Source organism: Elephas maximus, chromosome 21, assembly GCF_024166365.1.
Source record: "Elephas maximus indicus isolate mEleMax1 chromosome 21, mEleMax1 primary haplotype, whole genome shotgun sequence".
NCBI lineage: Eukaryota > Metazoa > Chordata > Mammalia > Proboscidea > Elephantidae > Elephas > Elephas maximus.
Window position 1 is genome coordinate 16,239,393 of NC_064839.1, and position 18,775 is coordinate 16,258,167.

The following is an 18,775-nucleotide window of genomic DNA, read 5'->3' on the forward strand; positions in this document are numbered from 1 at the left end:
TACCTATCTCTTATGGATTGGATTGTATCCCCCAAAATGATGTGTTGAAGTTCTAGCCCCTAGTATCTGTACCCATGACCTTGTTTGGAAATTGGTTCTTTGAAGATGTTATCAATTAACATGAGGTCAGATCTGAATAGATAGGTCCTAATCCCATCTGAGTGATATCCTTGTAACAGAGAAGGTGGCCGTGTGAAGATGCACTTAAAACCCAGGGAACGCCGCCAGGGCTACTAGAAGCTTACGGAGACAAGGAGGGGTCTTCCCCTAGAACAGACAGAGAGAGCATGGCCCTGTCAGTGCTCTTAATTCAGTCTCCTAGCCTGCAGAACTGTAGAACTGTAAGATAATTTATTTGTGTTCTTCTAAGCCACCCACTTTGTAGTATTTTGTTACAACAGTCCCTAGGAAACTTAATACACCATCTAATTGAGTGGCAACTATTCTTTAAGTTGGTCAGGCAAAAAACTTTGGAGTCATTAATTCTTATTTCTCTCACATCCAGCACCGGATCCTGTCAGCTCTACTTTCAAAATATATCCAGGATTTGATGACCTACCACCTTTGTTACTCCATTCTGATGCCTTATCTCTGACCAGCCTGTTAAAAGACACTCAGGGCTTCCTTTTCTTGTTTTAAAGTCATCACTTCATTGTGTTCTAACATCCTGGTGTTGCTGATGTCAGTCAGATTCCTAGTCAGTTTTCTCTCTGGAAGCTTTTAGAATCCTTTGTTCTTCAAATCAGAAATATTATACTGGTGTGTTTTTTTTCATGAGGTATTCTCTGTGGACCTTGTGAGTCTGAAGACTCAAGTGTCTTTAACCTAATAAATTTCATTCATTGTCTCCTTCTTTAATTAGCTTCTGTCTTGTTTTCTATTCTTCTTCCCCTTCACCCCTGCCCCCCTTTTTTCCTGGAGCTCCTGTTAAATCTGCCTCTTGGTTTTATAATTTGGGAGATTAAGATATAAAACCAGCTGCAAGGAAGAGTACCCACCTGAAAGCAGATTATGTGTTATTAAATTTTACTGCCAGATAAAAATGGCAAATCTGATGTGCCTTTACTTTTCCTTCTGGTTGATAACACTACTAAAATGACAGGACAGGGTTTTTGTTTGTTTGTTTTTTAAGATGTAAACTTACAGAGGACAAAGTAGATTTGGAGAGGAGACAAGAGGAACAAAATTTTGGAAGCTGGAACACAAATGGATAAGTTTAAATGACTATTCAGCAGAATTGAGAAAGCTGGCAGTGGGGAAAGCCAAGAAGTAACCTAATTTACACCACAAACTCCTAAAAGGCTCCAGAATTTGCATCACTAGATGCAGTGGAAACTAGAAAACCATGAAATAATTGAGGATGAAGATAGAGTTAAAAACTGGAACACCGCCTGAAAATTTGTCAGGTCTCCAGATCCTCTTCTGCGTTTCTTATAACTGATAGCTGTCCCTCTCCAAGCTGGTGAAAAAGCTCTTTGGAGACGATAAAGCAAAGAAGTTGTGGAGGATCCTGGGCATAGTCAAGAGCAGAGGTGCCGTGCTAAAGATAGCGTTCAGTGACCATATGTGCATGCTGGATGGTGAGACATCCATGTTGGGGAAGGTTATGTAATCTATTCCTGTCCTAAGGTGGTGGGTTTCTTTTTTTTTTTTTTTTTAAACAGGAACTTAAGTGAAATTTTATCAAGTCACGTTAGCAACTGTTGCTAATAGGATTTTTCTGTTTTGCTTTTTTTAAAACAGCTTTATTAGGGTATAAATTACTTTTAACTTTAAAGTACTTAGTATATATCAGCTTGAATAATTTGTATCTATAATGGATTTTTTTTTTTTGTAAATATAATCACACTTTTGTAAGTTCAGCTTTTTACGGGTGTATAACTTACAGAAATTACAGTAATCGGCTCTGCAACCCTATCCTCATTCAATGCAATATTTCCATCACTGTTAACCTCCCCTTCTCCCCTCCGTCCCACCCTGGTAGCCACTAATAAACTCTGTGCTGTGTTCATTTGCCTTTTCTTGTCATTTTATGTAAGTGAGGTCATAAAACATTTGTCCGTTTGTGATTGACTTATTTCCACTCCACGTAACGTCTTCCAGCTCCATCCATCTTGTTACATGTATCAAGACTTCATTTCCCCTACTAGCTGAGTAGTATTCCTTGTATGTGTGCATCCCATTTTGTTTACCCATTCATCTGTTGGTGGGCATTTAGGTTGTCTCCGTGGATAGTGCTGTAATCAACATTGGTGTACAAGTCTCTTTTTTACTCTCTGCTTTCAAGTCTTTTGAGTATATACCTAGGTGTGGAATTGCAGGTTCATATAGGGTCGCTATGAGTTGCAGTCAACTCGATGGCAATGGGTTTTGGTTTTTTTTATGGTAGTTCTATTTTTCTTTTTTTGAGGAACCACCACACTCTTTTCCACAACGGCTGCACTGTTTTGCAGTCCCACCAGCAGTGGGTAAGTTGTTACTTTCTGTTTTTTTATCTTAGCCATCCTTAAAAAACCCATTGCTGTCGAGTTGATTCCGACTCATAGCAGCCCTATAATAGAACAGAGTAGAACTGCCCCATAGGGTTTCCAAGGAGCATGTGGTGGATTCAAACTGCTGACCTTTTGGTTAGCAGACGTAGCTCTTAACCACTACACCACCAGGGTTTCCAAGCCATCCTAGTGGAAGTGAAATGGTATCATCGTGGTTTTCATTTGCATCTCTGATGGCTAATGACACTGAGCATCTTTTCATATGTTCGGTGGCCATTTGAATGTCTTCTTTAGTGAATTGTCTATTCAGTTCCTTTGCCCATTTTATGATTGTTAAGTTGTTGAATTTTATATACATTTGGGTTATTAGATTCATGTCAGATACGTGGTTTCTGAAGATATTCTCCCAGTCTATTGCTTGGCTTTCACTTTTTTGTGAAGTACATTTGATGAAGAGATGTTTTCAGTGTTTATGGGGTTTATGTCATGTTTTGGTCTTTGTGCTTTTGTTATGTTAGATAACCCATTGTTGAAAACAAGGTCTGATAGTGTTGCCCCTGCTTGTTCTTCTAAGAGTTTTATGGTTTTCGTTTGCAGATTTAGGTCATTAATCCATTTTGAATTTGTTTTGTGTATAGTGTGATTTTTTATAGTGTGAGGCATGGATCCTGTTTCATTTTTCTGCATATGGAAATCCAATTTTCCCAGCACCATTTATTGAAGAGATTCTTCTTTTCCCATCTAATGGACTTAGCACCCTTAGTGCCGAAAACCAGTTGACCATGTGTGTTTCATTTTATTTCTGGGCTTCAGTTCTATTCCGTTGGTCTATATGCCTATTGTTGAATTGACACCAGGCTGTTTTGATTATTGTAGCTGTACAGTATGTTTTAAAATCGGGAAATGTCGGTCCTCCTACTTGGCTCTCCTCTTTCAACATTGTTTTAGCTCTTTGGGGCCTCTTGCCATTCCATGTAAAGTGGAAGATTGGTTTTTCTATTTCTGTAGAGAAGGTTGTCGAATTTTGATCAGTATAATGAATTCTTAGCGTGGGTTCATGGATGGATTTCAAGGAATCCGTGATCTCCTGAAATTAGAAGTAACTTTTGTTTATGTGTGTAAACATCGGGAGAGAGGGCCCATAGCTATTACTAGTTTTTCCAAGACCCAGGTAAGACTACTGGTTATTAACCCTCTCCGTGCCCAAGATAAGGAGCTGTGGTGGAGCAACGGTTATGCTTTCGACTACTAACTGAAAGGTCGGTGGCTTGAGCCCACCATCGGCTCTGCAGGAGAAAAGACCTGGCGGCCTGCCCCTGTAAAGATTACAGCCTAGGAAACTTTATGGGGCATTTCTGCTCTGTCCTGTAGGGTCTCTTTGAGACAAAATGAACACAGCAACAGCATGCCCAAGATAAAACCTTCAACATGTCTTTTTTTGCTTTTCTTTCTTCCCTCTGCCTCATTTTCTAGGTTTTACTTAATTTAGGATTTTAGTTGCTGGTTGTTATTATTTCTTAATGCTGCATTGTTTCTGTTTTCAGAATTCCTTAATAGTAGTTTTATTAGCTGTATTGATTTAGAAATTTAGGTTATTTCCATCTTTCAGGTATTGTGAATAGACCGCAATAAACATTGGAGTACAGGATTCTATTTGCATTCCTGCTTTGAATTCTTTTGGGTATATACCTAGGATTGGGATTACTGAGTCATAGGAGTCCCTGAGTGACGCAGATGATTAAGCACTCGACTACCAAGTGAAAGATTGGAGATTTGAACCCGCCCAGAGGAACCTCAGAAGAAAGGCCTGGTGATTTGCTCCCAAAAGTTTACAGCTTTGAAAACCCTATAGAGTACAGTTCTACTCTGCACACATGGGGTTGCTACGAGTCAATCAGCCCAATGTCAACTAGTTTCTGTGGTAGTTCTTGTTTAACTTTTTGAGGAACTGACAGACTATTTTCCATAGCAGCTGTACATTTTTGCATTCCCATCAGCAGTGGATAAGGGCTCCAGTTTCTCTACATCCTCACCAACACTTGTTATTTTCCTTTAAAATCATAGCTATTCTATTGGATGGTATTTCATTGTGGTTTTGATTTGCATCTTTCTAATTACTAATGATATTGAACACCTTTTCATGTGCTTATTGGCCACTCATATATCCTTTTTGGCGAAATGTCTGTTCAAGTCCTTTGCCCATTCTTCAATTGGATTTCTGTGGGGTTTTCCTCTACCCCCTCAATGTACCAACCCCAAATCCAGTAGTCCACATGACTCCCTCCATTTCAGGCTGGCCGGCTTCCCCTGCTCCTTTGGGTTCCATAATTCACTGGAACGACTCTCACAGTTCATAGGAAACACCATACCTGTGGTAATAGCTTTAATACAACAACGAAAAAAGCATACAAATGAAAGGACATATGGAGGGAGGGGTCCAGCATGGAATTTCCATGTCCTAAAGAGAACGCATAAATATGGACTGGTATTGGCCATTTTGAATCGGACAATCATATAGTCTACTATGCTGGGAATGACAACTTGAAGAGGAATGGTGTTGCATTCATCGTCACAAAGAACGTTTCAAGATCTATCCTGAAGTACAATGCTGTCAGTGATAGAATAATATCCATACACCTACAAGGAAGACCGGTTAATACGATTATTAGTAAAATATACGCAGCAACCACTAGGGCCAAAGATGAAGAAATAGAAGATTTTTTATCAGCTGCTACAGTCTGAAATTGATTGAACATGCAATCAAGATGCATTGATAATTACTGGTGACTTTAATGCAAAAGTTGGAAACGAAGAAGAATGAGTAGTTGGAAAATACGGGCTTGGTGATGGAAACAATGCTGGAGATTGAATGATAGAATTTTGCAAGACCAGCGACTTCATTGCAAATACTTTCTTTCACCAACATAAGCGGTGACTATACACATGGACCTCGCCAGATGAAACACACAGAAATCAAATTGACTACATCTGTGGAAAGAGATGATGGAAAAGCTCAGTATCATCAGTCAGAACAAGGCCAGGGGCCAACTGTGGAACAGACCATCAATTGCTCATATGCAAGTTCAAGCTGAAACTGAAGGAAATCAGAGCAAGTCCACGAGAGCCAAAATATGACCTTGAGTATATCCCATCTGAATTTAGAGACCATCTGAAGAATAGATTTGACGCATTGAACACTGGTGACCGAAGACCAGACGAGTTGTGGAATGATATCAGAGACATCATGCATGAAGAAAGCAAGAGGTTATGAAAAGACCAAAAGAAGAAAAGACCAAGGTGGATGTCAGAGGAGACCCTGAAACTTGGTCTCAAATGTCGAGCAGCTAAAGCAAAAGGAAGAATTGATGAAGTAAAAACTGAACAGAAGATTTCAAAGGGTGGCTCAAGAAGACAAAGTATTATAATGACATGTGCAAAGAGCTGGAAATGGAAAACCAGAAAGGAGGAACACGCTCAGTGTTTCTCAAGCTGAAAGAACTGAAGAAAAAACTCAAGCCTCAAGTTGCGATAGTGAAGGATTCTGTGGGGAAAATACTAAATGACACAGGAAGCATCAAAAGAAGATGGAAGGAATACACAGAGTCATTATACCAAAAAAATTAGTCGATGTTCAACCATTTTAAGAGGTAGCATATGATCAGGAACCGATGGTACTGAAGAAAGAAGTCCAAGCTGCTCTGAAGGCATTGGCAAAAAACAAGGCCCCAGGAATTGATGGAATATCAACTGAGATGTTCCAACAAATGGATGCAGTGCTGAGGTGCTCACTCGTCTATGCCAAGAAATATGGAAGACAGCTTCCTGGCCAACTGACTGGAAGAGATTCATATTTATGCCTATTCCCGAGAAAGGTGATCCAACCGAATGTGGAAATTACAAAACAATATCATTAATATCACACGCAAGCAAAATTTTGCTGAAGATCATTCAAAAATGGCTGCAGCAGTATATTGACAGGAAACTGCCAGAAATTCAGGCTGGTTTTGGAAGAGGATGTGGAACCAGGGATATCATTGCTGATGTCAGATGGATCCTGGCTGAAAGCAGAGAATACCAGAAGGGGTGTTTACCTGTGTTTTATTGACTGTGCAAAGGCATTCGACTGTGTGGATCATAACAAATTATGGATAACATTGAGAAGAATGGGAATTCCAGAACACTTAATTGTGCTCATGAGGAACTTTTACATAGATCAAGAGGCAGCTGTTCGGACAGAACAAGGGGATACTGATTGTAAACGTCAGGGGTGCGCCAAAGTTGTATTCTTTCACCATACCTATTCAATCTGTATGCTGAGGAAATAATCCGAGAAGCTGGACTAAATGAAGAAGAACGGGGCATCAGGATTGGGGGAAGACTCATTAACAATCTGCGTTATGCAGATGACACAGCCTTGCTTGCTGAAAGTGAAGAGGACTTGAAGCACTTACTAATGAAGATCAAAGCCCACAGCCTTCAGTATGGATTGCACCTCCATATAAAGAAAACAAAAATCCTCACAGCTGGAGCAATGAGCAACATCATGATAAACGGAGAAAAGATTGAAGTTGTCAAGGATTTCATTTTACTTGGATCCAGAACGAACAGCCATGGAAGCAGCAGTCAAGAAATCAAAAGACGCATTGCATTGGGTAAATCTGCTGCAAAGGACCTCTTTAAAGTGTTGAAGAGCAAAGATGTCGCCTTAAAGATTAAGGTGCGCCTGATCCAAGCCATGGTATTTTCGGTTGTGTCATATGCATGTGAAAGCTGGACAATGAATAAGGAAGACCAAAGAAGAATTGATGCCTTTAAATTGTGGTGTTGGCGAAGAATATTAAATATACCAGGGACTGCCGGAAGAACAAATAAATGTGTCTTGGAGGAAGTACAACCAGAATGCTCCTTAGAAGCAAGGATGGTGAGACTGCGTCTTACATACTTTGGACATGTTGTCAGGAGGGATCAGTCCCTGGAGAAGGACATCATGCTTGGCAGAGTACAGGGTCAGCGGAAAATAAGAAGACTCTAAACGAGGTGGATTGTCACAATGGCTGCAACAATGAGCTGAAGCATAACAATGATTGTAAGGATGGCTCAGGACGGGGCAGTGTTTCATTCTGTTGTGCATAGGGTCGCTATAAGTTGGAACCAACTCAATGGCACCTAACAACAACAACAAAGAGAGACACACTGCCCTCACCAGCCAGAAGCTTTTTGAGTCTCCATCTTTCAAGGCCTTTATTGACTCCACCATTTTGCCATGATAGGTTACATCATGCTTCTTCCTAAGGCTTAGTTAGCAGCTGGCCCCCAGGTGGTCCCTCTTGGCCTGGTCAGTTCCCATTCATTAGCCTCAGGTATTGGTATGGCTTGAAAGAATCTAGAACAAAGGCTGAATAGTTTTCTGCAGGGTAATTCCACACCTCAGAGTCTCTCTTGCTGTATTGTAGGGATTTTCTTCATCCCCTATTTTGGAATGCCATTAGTTTTAAACTCTACTGTTGGTTACCTTTGTTGTTGTTGTGCTGTCAAGTCAATTCCAGCTCACAGAAACCCCATGTGTTAAAGAGTAGAACTGCTCTATAGGGTTTTCTTGGTTGTAGTCTTTATGGAAGCAGATCACCAGGCCTTTCTTCCATAGCACCACAGAGTGGGTTCAGGCCACCAGCCTTTAGGTTAGTAGTCAAGAGCAAACCATTTGTACCACCCAGGGACCTGGATCTCAGATAACATATTTTAAAGCCTACATTAATTAATTGATCAACTTCAAAAAAAATTACCAAATAACTCCCTACTGTAAAAGATAAGAGATAAATACAAAAGATAAAAAGATAAACACAAAAGGAAAGGTATATAAACTAATTCAGAAATATTAGTTTACATACTTTTTTTGTGTTTTTCTCTTTGTCTCCGCACATCTTCATCTCCCAATTTTCCTCAGAATGCTCTGTGATAGAAATACTTTTCTGGCTTATTTTGTCACACTTTGTAGTCTTCTTCAGAACTACTACATTTACATTCTGTTCTGTAACCATAATAAATTTTCATGTACTTACTGGGGTAGATGAATTACTGAACATCTCTTGTCTTTTGATACCACTGTTGCCATGACTTCTTCATTTTGATATAGCAAAAAGTCTCTGTATGGCTCCTAATGTACTAAACTTTTTTCTGGAAATTTGATGAAACATTTTTATCAGATTTAGGTCTTCCTGTCAGGCAGTTTCTATAACTATATTTTGTCTTATTCTGTTTTCTTCCTCAGGGACAGCAGTTAACTGGTCTTCATAGCTGTCATCTTCTCTCTAGCTTTTTATTGCACTCTTTTTTGCTTTTTCTCATAATTGTTCTGCTAATGACTTGGTGTTCTCCATTGACCGATCTGGTGGTGATTTTGTTCTGGTGTTTTTTTGTATATGTATATATGTATTTTTTTTTCTGCTGTTATATTTGTTTTGTGTATTTGTCTCTTTTCTTTATTCTGCATGCTTCCTTCTTTGCAGTGTCATCGTGATCATAAGAGTCTGTTCTGTGAGAATGTTAAGCAGCTCTTTGTGAGTTCTAAATTTCCTGTGATGTCCTAATCCTAAATGGATTTTGCATCTGTCTTTTGTTTAGTAGGTTCTTTTTCTTTCATTTTTTTCCACCCTACTTCCTTTATTACCTTCCTGTCTGCCTTTTTTCTGCCTTCCTTCATTGCTCCCTTTAGTCCCTGTTCTCTTTTTACTGTAAAAACTTTGCTTGATTATATTTTTTTCCTTATCTTAACACCTTTCTTTTTCTGCTGCTTGACTAAACAGAAATAACAGATTTTCTTTAAATTCATTTTGAATATACTTGGGTACAGTTTGGTTTTGGTTAAACCTTGAAAAGCCTATTGAATCTTTTCTGTAATTATTTAGGAGGGCCTTTGACTCCTCCTACTTCCCTCAGGATGAGCTAGATAGCCACTTGGAAGGAGGTGGGCTTCATTCTTTGTTTGGTGATGGTGCTGAGGTTGGGGTGGGATAGATTTGTTTATAATTTTCTTAGTCCTGCTCTCTTTAACTCTTCTTTAAGCTTTCCTTTTGGATAAAGGACAAAATGTAAAATCTTGTCACATATACCTGTCCTGCTAAAGTACTGTTTGACCACTGGGAGTAGGGGGGAGCTTCAACTAGGGCATTCTGTGTCTTTTCTTTTATGGCATCTGTGTTCCTGTCCCCACCTGACTCATAGCGACCCTCTGTACAAATGAACAAAACACTTGCTTGGTCCTGTACCATCCTCATAGCTATTGCTATGTTAGAGCTCATTGTCAGAGTATGCCAATGAAAATTTCTCTTGGGGAAGGCTTCTGAGATAATTCTCATGAGTTTGGGCTAACTGATTGTGTTTCTGAATAATACTTTTTAAAATTCATGGTATGAGTTTGAGACCTTTTCATGACTTAGGAATATTTTAACTTCTTATGTTTTCTTCAGTTTTAGGGAGGGATGTTATTCTGTGAGCCTACTTCTATGCCACTATCTTTCCTGGAAGTTTCATAAGTATTTACAAAGAATTTTTGGTATAAGAAAACATGATATTTAAACTGAAATAACATCCTTAATCTGTCTTTGAACCTATTTTGCAGAAAAATACAAACATCCTCTAGGACACTCTTTAGGTAGTATATGATCACTCAGATTTTCTTATTTAAAACTTCCATATGGGTATGGACATTTCCAGGAGTCTCCTAAGCCAGTGAACCTGAGACTTGAGTACTCATAAGAAACTCTTGAGGGATAATTGGCTTAAAATATAGATTTCTGGATCCTGTCCCCAGTCAGAGTCCGTGGATCTAAGTTGGATCCCAGAAGTCTTTGGCCAGCTTATCCTGATGCAAGTGGTCCACAGTTTGCATTTTGATTAATGCTATCTTAGGTGTTTTAAAAAAAAAAAAAAAAAAATTTTTTTTTTTGTTTTTTTTTTTTAGGTGTTAAAATAATTAGATTTAATTGTAAAGTAGTTTTTTTTAGTTAACTAGGGCATTTTAGGCTGTCTGATGGGGCTCTGTAACTGACAGCTCTTTTGCTTGGTTACTCGCGGGCCTGTGGCTCACTAAAATAGGGTGTTACTTGCATTGTGTTTTCTGTCCTGCAGCTCAGTGCTTCAAGGAGAATCCATGCCACTGTGCCTCCACCCCCAAATGTGACATATGTTGCCAATTTTTTATTTTGCTGAATGAGAACATTAAAAATAAATCAACAAGGAGTCAGAAATAGGAAGAAGAAATGTATGGCTATTTGCCTCTATGAGCAACTGCCTCTTTTGCCATGAGACCAGAAGAACTGGATGGTGACAGGCTACCATTACTGAACATTTTGATCAAAGGTTCTATAGAAAAACCTGATCAAAAGGATGAAGATGCAAAACAGAGTTTCAAATTGTCGTGGAAGCCAGGCTTTGTAGAGGTAGTGAGGCTGGATGAAACCCTGAAACTATTACCCTGAGATAATCTTCAAACCTAAAACCAGAGATATACTCTGTCTTCTTAAAATCAAATAGTAATTTAGCTTAATTAGTATAAAAAAAAAAGTTTTCCTTGAGCATTGTGTTCTTTTAAAAACTGTCTATATGGGATCAAATTGACAGCAGCAGCTTAAAAGATAGGAACTTAGGGGACAGCGAGTTTGTGTTAATGGGGGAGGAACAACTTGGAAAAGTTGGGTGAGAATGTTGCACAACTCGATTGTAGTCAGTGCCATTGAATTGCACGTGTAGAACTTGTCGAATTGGTGTGTTATGTATATTCTCAACAAAAATAAAACAAATTATTTTTAAAAACCAACAATGAAAAAAAGGACATTACTAACACCTCTCCCATCACAAACCAAACCCTTTGCCGTCAAGTCGATTCTTATTCATAGTGACCCTATAGGACAGAGTAGAACTGCCCTGTAGGGTTTCCAAGAAGCACCTGGCGGATTCAAACTGCCAGCCTTTTGGTTAGCAGCCGTAGCTTTTAACCACTGTGCCACCAGGTTAGAAATACAGGAAGGGTACAACCTCATAGTACAGAGAAGTCTGTTAAGTTGAATGCATTTAGCTTGAGGTCAAACCCACTCTATTTTCCTTTTTTTGGGTAAACTACAGATCAGTCACTGGTTTGTCATGGAACTGACTTAAGAACTGCTGTGTCATACTTGGAACAGTACTTATAAGAGGCACTACCTCAATATGACGAGTAGACACACATATCTCATATCCTCTATTTTCTCACCAGTTCGCTCCTTTGGTACAGAAGACAGACCAACAGATCGTCCAATACCACCTCGAGATGAAGTCTTTGAATACATTATATTCCGTGGAAGTGATATTAAAGACCTCACTGTTTGTGAGCCACCAAAACCACAATGTTCTTTGCCTCAGGACCCAGCCATTGTTCAGGTAAGTAATAGTAAATCTGTCTTGGAGTGTGAGTAAACTTCACGCACATGCCTAGTCTTGGCTTTTGCCTCTCCCAGGTTTTCTTGTTTGTTTTCTATCTCTCTCGATTGAATGTTCATGTAGCTTTCCATTTCAAAGTATAAAATCACCTAGACAATGTTCTCATCTAGGTTTTTCTCTTTAGATCATAAGGTGGAACTAAAGAAGGTAAAAAATAGCTGAATTTCACCTATAGCAGAAAAGGAATCAGGTTCACATAAGACTATTTTTACTTGAGGGCATGGCTGATTAAAAGCATGTGGTCCCTGTAGTTTTTCTTCTGAATCCATTTTCGTCTCGGCTTAACCTTATTTCTTGTCAGAAGTCATTGTTTTATCATTTGTTTAGTGGTTTTCAGCAATGTAATGCTTTTAGTTTATTTTAAATTGACTTTTTTTAAATCCTGTGAGTAATAAAAACTTAGTTTTCACCAAACAGATACTTAAAACATTGTCTTGAATAGTATTTGTCTTACTGTCTTACAGTTATTAAAAAAAAAATACCTAATGAACTTTTCAAAAAAATAAAATATATAAAATTAAAGTGGGAAAAAAAAGGAAGAGAAGGTACCTTTTAGCATTTAAATAGTATTTATTTTTTCTAAATATGAGATGAGCTTTTTAATAAGAAATGGTAAATTTTATTCTTGTAGCATAAACTGGAGAAATTCTTTACTTCCATCCATTGACCCCGTTTTTAAAGTCTTATTTTTGGGAGAACAAGTCTGAAGGAATCCTGAGAAAACATGTCTCTCTTAAATGGTGGGATAAGACATTCTTAGTAGAGCTGCCTACTCTTTCCTTCTGTAGCAAATACTGGTGTTACCTTTCTCTCATATGTCTTTTGATAATTCTCTTAGGAACCAGTTTATTTGAGTAATCAGTTCTATGGAGTGAGGAAGAAACCGAGAGAGCACAGATCCAACCAGCATAATCTTCAGCTTGATCTGTTTAATCATTCATTCAGCAGTATTTACTGAGTACACAGATTAGGTCCTGATGTCAATGACTTATATCTCAGTAGTCTTTAGAGGTCCTTATATTTATATTATGAAATATTTCAGAATAAGATAAATCAGTATATAACGTGTATATGTATATTAAAGTATATTTTAGGTTTGGTAAGCTAAGGTTTTTATAAAATGTTCTTAAAATTAATAATAGCTATATTTAAAATGTTAATGGTTTTGCGGGATGTGTTTGTTTCTGCATCTGTTTTTTAACTGTGAATTTAATAGTACACTTCAAGTGATTGAAAATAAGAATAAAATCAAAAGTGAGATGTTTTATTTATATTGGTACCAGGTTAAAGCTTAGTAATTATAAAAGTGATTTTTCTTACGATTTTTCTGTAAGTGAAGTTACTTAAGTAATTTTTCTTTAGTGCTTTCCTAAACTCAATATAAAATTCAAACTCAAGGGGAGAAGTTATTGTACAAAAAAGTATTTGTAAATCACATTGAATGCAGTTGGCACATATGTACAAGTTTTGCAATCAGAAGGCTTTTCTATTTTAATGCTAAATGCATGTTTTAAATCATTGTAATTGCTTTTGTGTCTAATTGTTGTGATTTAATCTTGAACTTTTTTTTTTAATTCAGTCTTCTTTTCCTTATACTTCTGTTGCTTAGAGCCTGGAGAAATAACCCTGATTTTCCTTCAGTCTTCACTAGGCTCCTCTACTTCTTCATTCCAGTCAGTGGGTTCCTATGGACCTTTTGGCAGGATGCCGACGTACAGTCAGTTCAGTCCAAGTTCAATAGTCGGACAGCAGCAGTTTGGTGCTGTTGGTGTTGGTACGTGCTGCTTTAGTGTGTGTGTATTTTTTTTTTGTTGTTTTTTTATATATGTATGTAATCTACCTGTCTTTACCACAAAAGAATAGAAAACTTAACATAAACTTTTGGAAATAATATTTGATGTTCCTTTTAGAACCTTGTTTTATCATGCTGAAACTACATTTTGATTATTATTTTCAAGGCTTTATTTAATGTCCTTAATGACTAATGGTTCTATCAAGGTCAACGCTCATAATAATTACATATCTTTTAACCTAGATGTATCCAGTTAACCATATTTCATTAGATAGATTTTTAAATTTACATATGTCCATTCAAAATTAACAATTTTTTCGATATGATGGATTTTCAAAAACGGGTTTGTATTGACGAACTAATGGCATTGAGGAATATTATGTATATTATGTTGAAAATGTGAATGATAATCACATTTAACACCCACCGGTGAGAAATGCTTATACACAGCATGTTTGAAAGCTTGGTGCTTTGTTTATTGTGATGATACTTGAGAAACATTAAAATCTAATCAGAATATATAGGAAGGCCTGGGCTAATGACAGCCCTACTGATGATTGGAGGACAAACTGTCCATTGTGTGCAAAAGCTAGGTGTAATCAGCTGCTTTATATTACATCTATGCATTGGAAGTCTTAATGGCACTTTTACTGAAATTCCCATGGTAAAGAATAACTTTTCAAATCTCAAACTCTAACCCTTAATCTGCTTTTAATCTCATTAAAATAATCATTTATCAGTTTACTCTTGTTTTGCTGAGTCAAAAATCCAGTTTCAAGGGTTATCTTGATACTCATTAGTAGTCTAACAAGTTTTGTTAAAATTACTTAATTGCTTTTTATGAATATTCCTTTTATATAGACTTTCAAAGTATTTAAATGTTTTACTTATTCACAGAATAAAAAAGATGGGGAAAAAAGCAAATTCTAAAATTAAATATAAGCAGAAACAGCTGATGCTAACTATCAAATTGATAACAGAATTAATTCAAGTAACTTTTAAGTGCATTGTTCTGACTAGACACTCTTAGTAGGATATATTCTAAGAACAAGTAGAACTGCTAAGAAATCTTGAAGAAAAAAAATCTTGAACTTAAGTTTGTCATTGGTAGTGGTGGTATTGATAGTGTTAATTCTGGCACTATTTTGAGTGTATTATAGGATAGGGCCAGTGAGTAAATACATTGATGTTTTTGGGAAACAATGTTGTTATCCTTACTAAGAAAGATACAGATGTGGAGTGGGGGAAGGTGAGAAAGAACCCTGTGGTGTTGGATGTGAATTGGAGGTAGGAATATGAACTCGTGATTTTAAAAAACTATTTCCTGGCTCTGTTCATAGAAAGGGCTTAGAAGCAGTGACACCCAGTAAGTTGTTTTGTAACAGAATAAAGGAGAAAAACTGTGATCATGTCAACAGATACAGAACAGGCATTTGATAAAGTTCAATACCCATTTATCAGCAACTAGGGAATAGAAGGGAATTTTCTAAATCCTATCAGTGGTATAAACAGATAACTTGGAGCTAACATACATAATAGTGAAATGATAGGCACTTTTACCCTGAGATCGGGAATAAAGCAAAAGCAAGGCTGTCTCTTGTCATTTGTATTTAAAGATTGGAAAAGAAGAGCTAAAACTGTCTTTATTTGAAGGTAACATGATTGTGTACATAGGAAATGCAAAGGAATATGCAGACCACTAGAATGAATAAGTGAAATATGCATGGTAGGGGGAGACATGTCAATATACAGAAATCAACTGTAGTTTGTGCCATTGTGGAGAAAACTTAAACGCAATTTCAAGTTAAATCAGGTTTATTAAGGGTTTAAAACAGTAGCAGTGGGGGAACCATGTAGCCCACTGAAAATGGAACCAGGTAGCCCCAGGGCAATTTCGTTATATAAATATTCTTAAGAGGTGAAAGGAACCAAACCATAGGGAGGGCAATTACAGGAAAATCAATGAATATTGTAATAATCACACTCTGTTTATTAGTAGTATAGTTAGTGATACACATAATTTCACAGGATGCTTAGGTCATGGTGACAGGGTGCTTACATGTATTTTCTTTGTCTTGCAAAAATATCTTGTTGGCAACAGCTTCCAGACAGCACTCTTCCTGAGTATGTGTATTTTGAGGGGTGCAGATGGCCACTTGGTTAAGACCCCTTGTGGCATATGGTTTCACATCCTGGTTTTGACCACCGAGAAAAAATGTTTTTCTCAAAAACCGTAGCTGTTTGTCTAGAATCCAGATTAAAATGAGATAGCAGGGTCAGCATATTACGCCTGTGCCTCACTGACTGCACTGAAAGTCGCCTTCTCTTGAGACAGTACTCTAGAACAAAGTGCCACGGCCTGTTGGCCAAACCCAGCTAGCCATCTGTTTTTGTAAATACAGTTTATTGGAAGACAGCCTCGCTCACATTGACATGTCGACTGTGGCTGCTTTCTCGCCACGAGCAGACTTGAGTAGTTAGGACAGATCATATGGCCCACAAAGCCTAAAATATTTACTATTTGGCTACTTACAGAAAAATTCGCCAATACCTGATCTAGAACAAATAATCAGGAAATAAAATGTAAAATACCACTTAGAATTGCATAAACAAACATCAGATACCCAGGACTGAGTTTAACAAAAGATATTTTTTAAAACTCTACAGTGATGATTATCCATGGTGGGGGATAACTTTGCCACCAGGGAATACTTGACAGCAGTTGGGAGACATTTTTGGTTGTTACAGCTGGCAGGGGTGGGGGAGAGTATAGTGAGACCTACCGGCATCTAATGCGTAGAAGGCAGGGATGCTGCCTAACATTTTACAGTGCATAGGACAAACCCCCACAACAAGGAATTAATCTGGCTCAAAATGTCATTATTGCCAAGGTTAAGAAAACCCTGCTCTACAGTGAAGACCACAGTACATTGATGAGAGAAATTAAAGAAGGTCCAAAGAAATGGGAAGTTACCATGCTTGTGGGTTGCAAGATTCGATATTTTTAAGGTGGCACTTTCCCCCAAATTGACTTATAGATTCATTGCAGTCTCTGTCAAAATTCCATCAGACTTCAATTTAAAAATTGAAATTGGCATGCTGGTTCTAAGTTTTATATGAAAATACATAGAATCTAGAATAGCCAAAATAGTCTTGAAGAAGAATAAAATTTGAGGTTTGCACCACCCAATTTCAAGACTTTCTATAAAGTTACAGTAATCAGAACTGTAGATAAAAGGATAGAGAATATAGAAATAAACCTATTTAAATATTGATTTACAACAAAGGTGCCAGTGCAGTTCAATAGAAGAAAATAATTTTGACAAATAGATATCCATTTGGAAAAAAAATGAACCTTGAGCGCTGTCTCACCATACACACAAAAACGTTTAATTTGAGATCAATTATAGACATAAATCAATAGCAGAATTAGGGTGGGAGGTGAGTTATGACCAGGAAGTCAGAGAGAGATGGAGGAAATAAAAGTTTGCTAACCATTGAATGGGTAATCCAGGGGCAAGCAGTGGGTGGTTGAGTCAGTAAAGCAGCACAGAACAGCACAGAGATACAAATACCCATCATCAGAGTGGCTTATGTGTTCAGCATGGCCCAGGAATGCAGGGTAACAAAATGGGCTCAGCTGCTCACAGAACTGTGGAGAGCTCTGGTCTTAACACTTACCAGGGATGTCGTAGGAGGTTATATTAGGCCTCTCGTGGGTGGCTGGGGCTACGTCTTGACTGAATTACACCTCCAGGGGAGCCCCAGTGTCTCTCATCATCTGAAATATTGTTCTGATGCCCCGCTTTAGGAGGGGTATGAACAACCAGAATTCACTAAATGAGGAGTAGTCCAAAAAATAAATAAAGGAGTCTTAAAGACCGTGTGAAGTAAGTAGTAGTTGAAGGAAACTGAGTTGCATAGCCTGAAAATGACAAGATTGCAAGGGGGATAATCATAATATCACAATCTTCAAATACTTTAAGGGCAAATGGGTAAACTGCTGTGGGCCAGACCAGTGAAAATAAGGAAAAGGAGGAGGTAGATCAGTAGGGCCTTCTAGACTGAGGTAAGTAGTTTGAACCTTTATCTTGAGGGTAATGGAAAGCCATCAAAGGGCCCTAAGCACTACAGAAATGTGATTATATTTGTATTTTATTAAAGATCATTTTGGCTGTTAAATAATTAAGAAGAAAGTACAGTATATGAAAAATGATGAATGATCCCTAAGTACCATAGAAACTTAGAGGGTGAGATTGACATAACCCTGTACAGCAGAGAATGGAGCCCTTCCAGGGATTTTGTTACTCAGATTACCAGAACTTTTTGCTCTTACTTAGGCAGAATGCAGCCATGGTAACATCCTCAGGAGAAGCGTTAAAGCTAGAGTCCATTGTCTGCTGCCTTGGAAATGCTGAGAAAATTCCCAGTAGATACATCTGCTAATGTGGCTATTTATGCAGAGACTTGGTATTAAAATAATTGAACCTAATATTGGTTTAGGATTTACCGTCTCTGCTACTTCTCTGATGTGGCAGGCAGTACTCTGTTATAAAAATTAGTTTTTGTAGCTAAAGATGCTGGATTATTTATATATATGTATTTTCTATATTGTCAGAAGCTTCCCAAACTATTGTTTGATGTACTTTAATTTTTATATAGTTTCCAGGATTATTAATTTGTACAAGTGTCATGAGAGGGGGCCTAAAATAAGCATTATCATTAAAATGCTGTATTACTTTATATAATCTAAAGGTTTAAATTTTTTTATATATATATTTTTTGTCTTTAAAAAAAAATACCTCTCAAAGCTGGAGGCTCCTTGACATCCTTTGGAACGGAAACATCAAGCACTGGTACCTTATCCCAAAGTAGTGCAGTTGGTTCTGCCTTTACACAGGATACCAGATCTCTAAAAACACAGTTATCTCAAGGTAAGCTGTTTTTTCCCTCAAAGCACCCCTTTTTCTATTTAAATTTTTCTCTCGATTACCCTATTGCTAGAAATATGTGATTG

At 37.7% G+C, this 18,775-nt stretch overlaps 1 protein-coding gene across 4 annotated transcripts in view; it reads left to right on the forward strand.

Annotated features, from left to right (window-relative positions):
* Positions 1-18,775, forward strand: part of LSM14A (LSM14A mRNA processing body assembly factor) — a 47,732-nt gene that overhangs the window by 11,828 nt on the left and 17,129 nt on the right. For all 4 annotated transcript variants that reach the window (XM_049863718.1, XM_049863719.1, XM_049863716.1 and 1 more), the window contains exons 2-4: positions 11,743-11,906; positions 13,608-13,740; positions 18,570-18,692. In XM_049863718.1, coding sequence (XP_049719675.1) covers positions 11,743-11,906; positions 13,608-13,740; positions 18,570-18,692 — 420 coding nt within the window. The remainder of the gene's footprint in view (positions 1-11,742; positions 11,907-13,607; positions 13,741-18,569; positions 18,693-18,775) is intronic.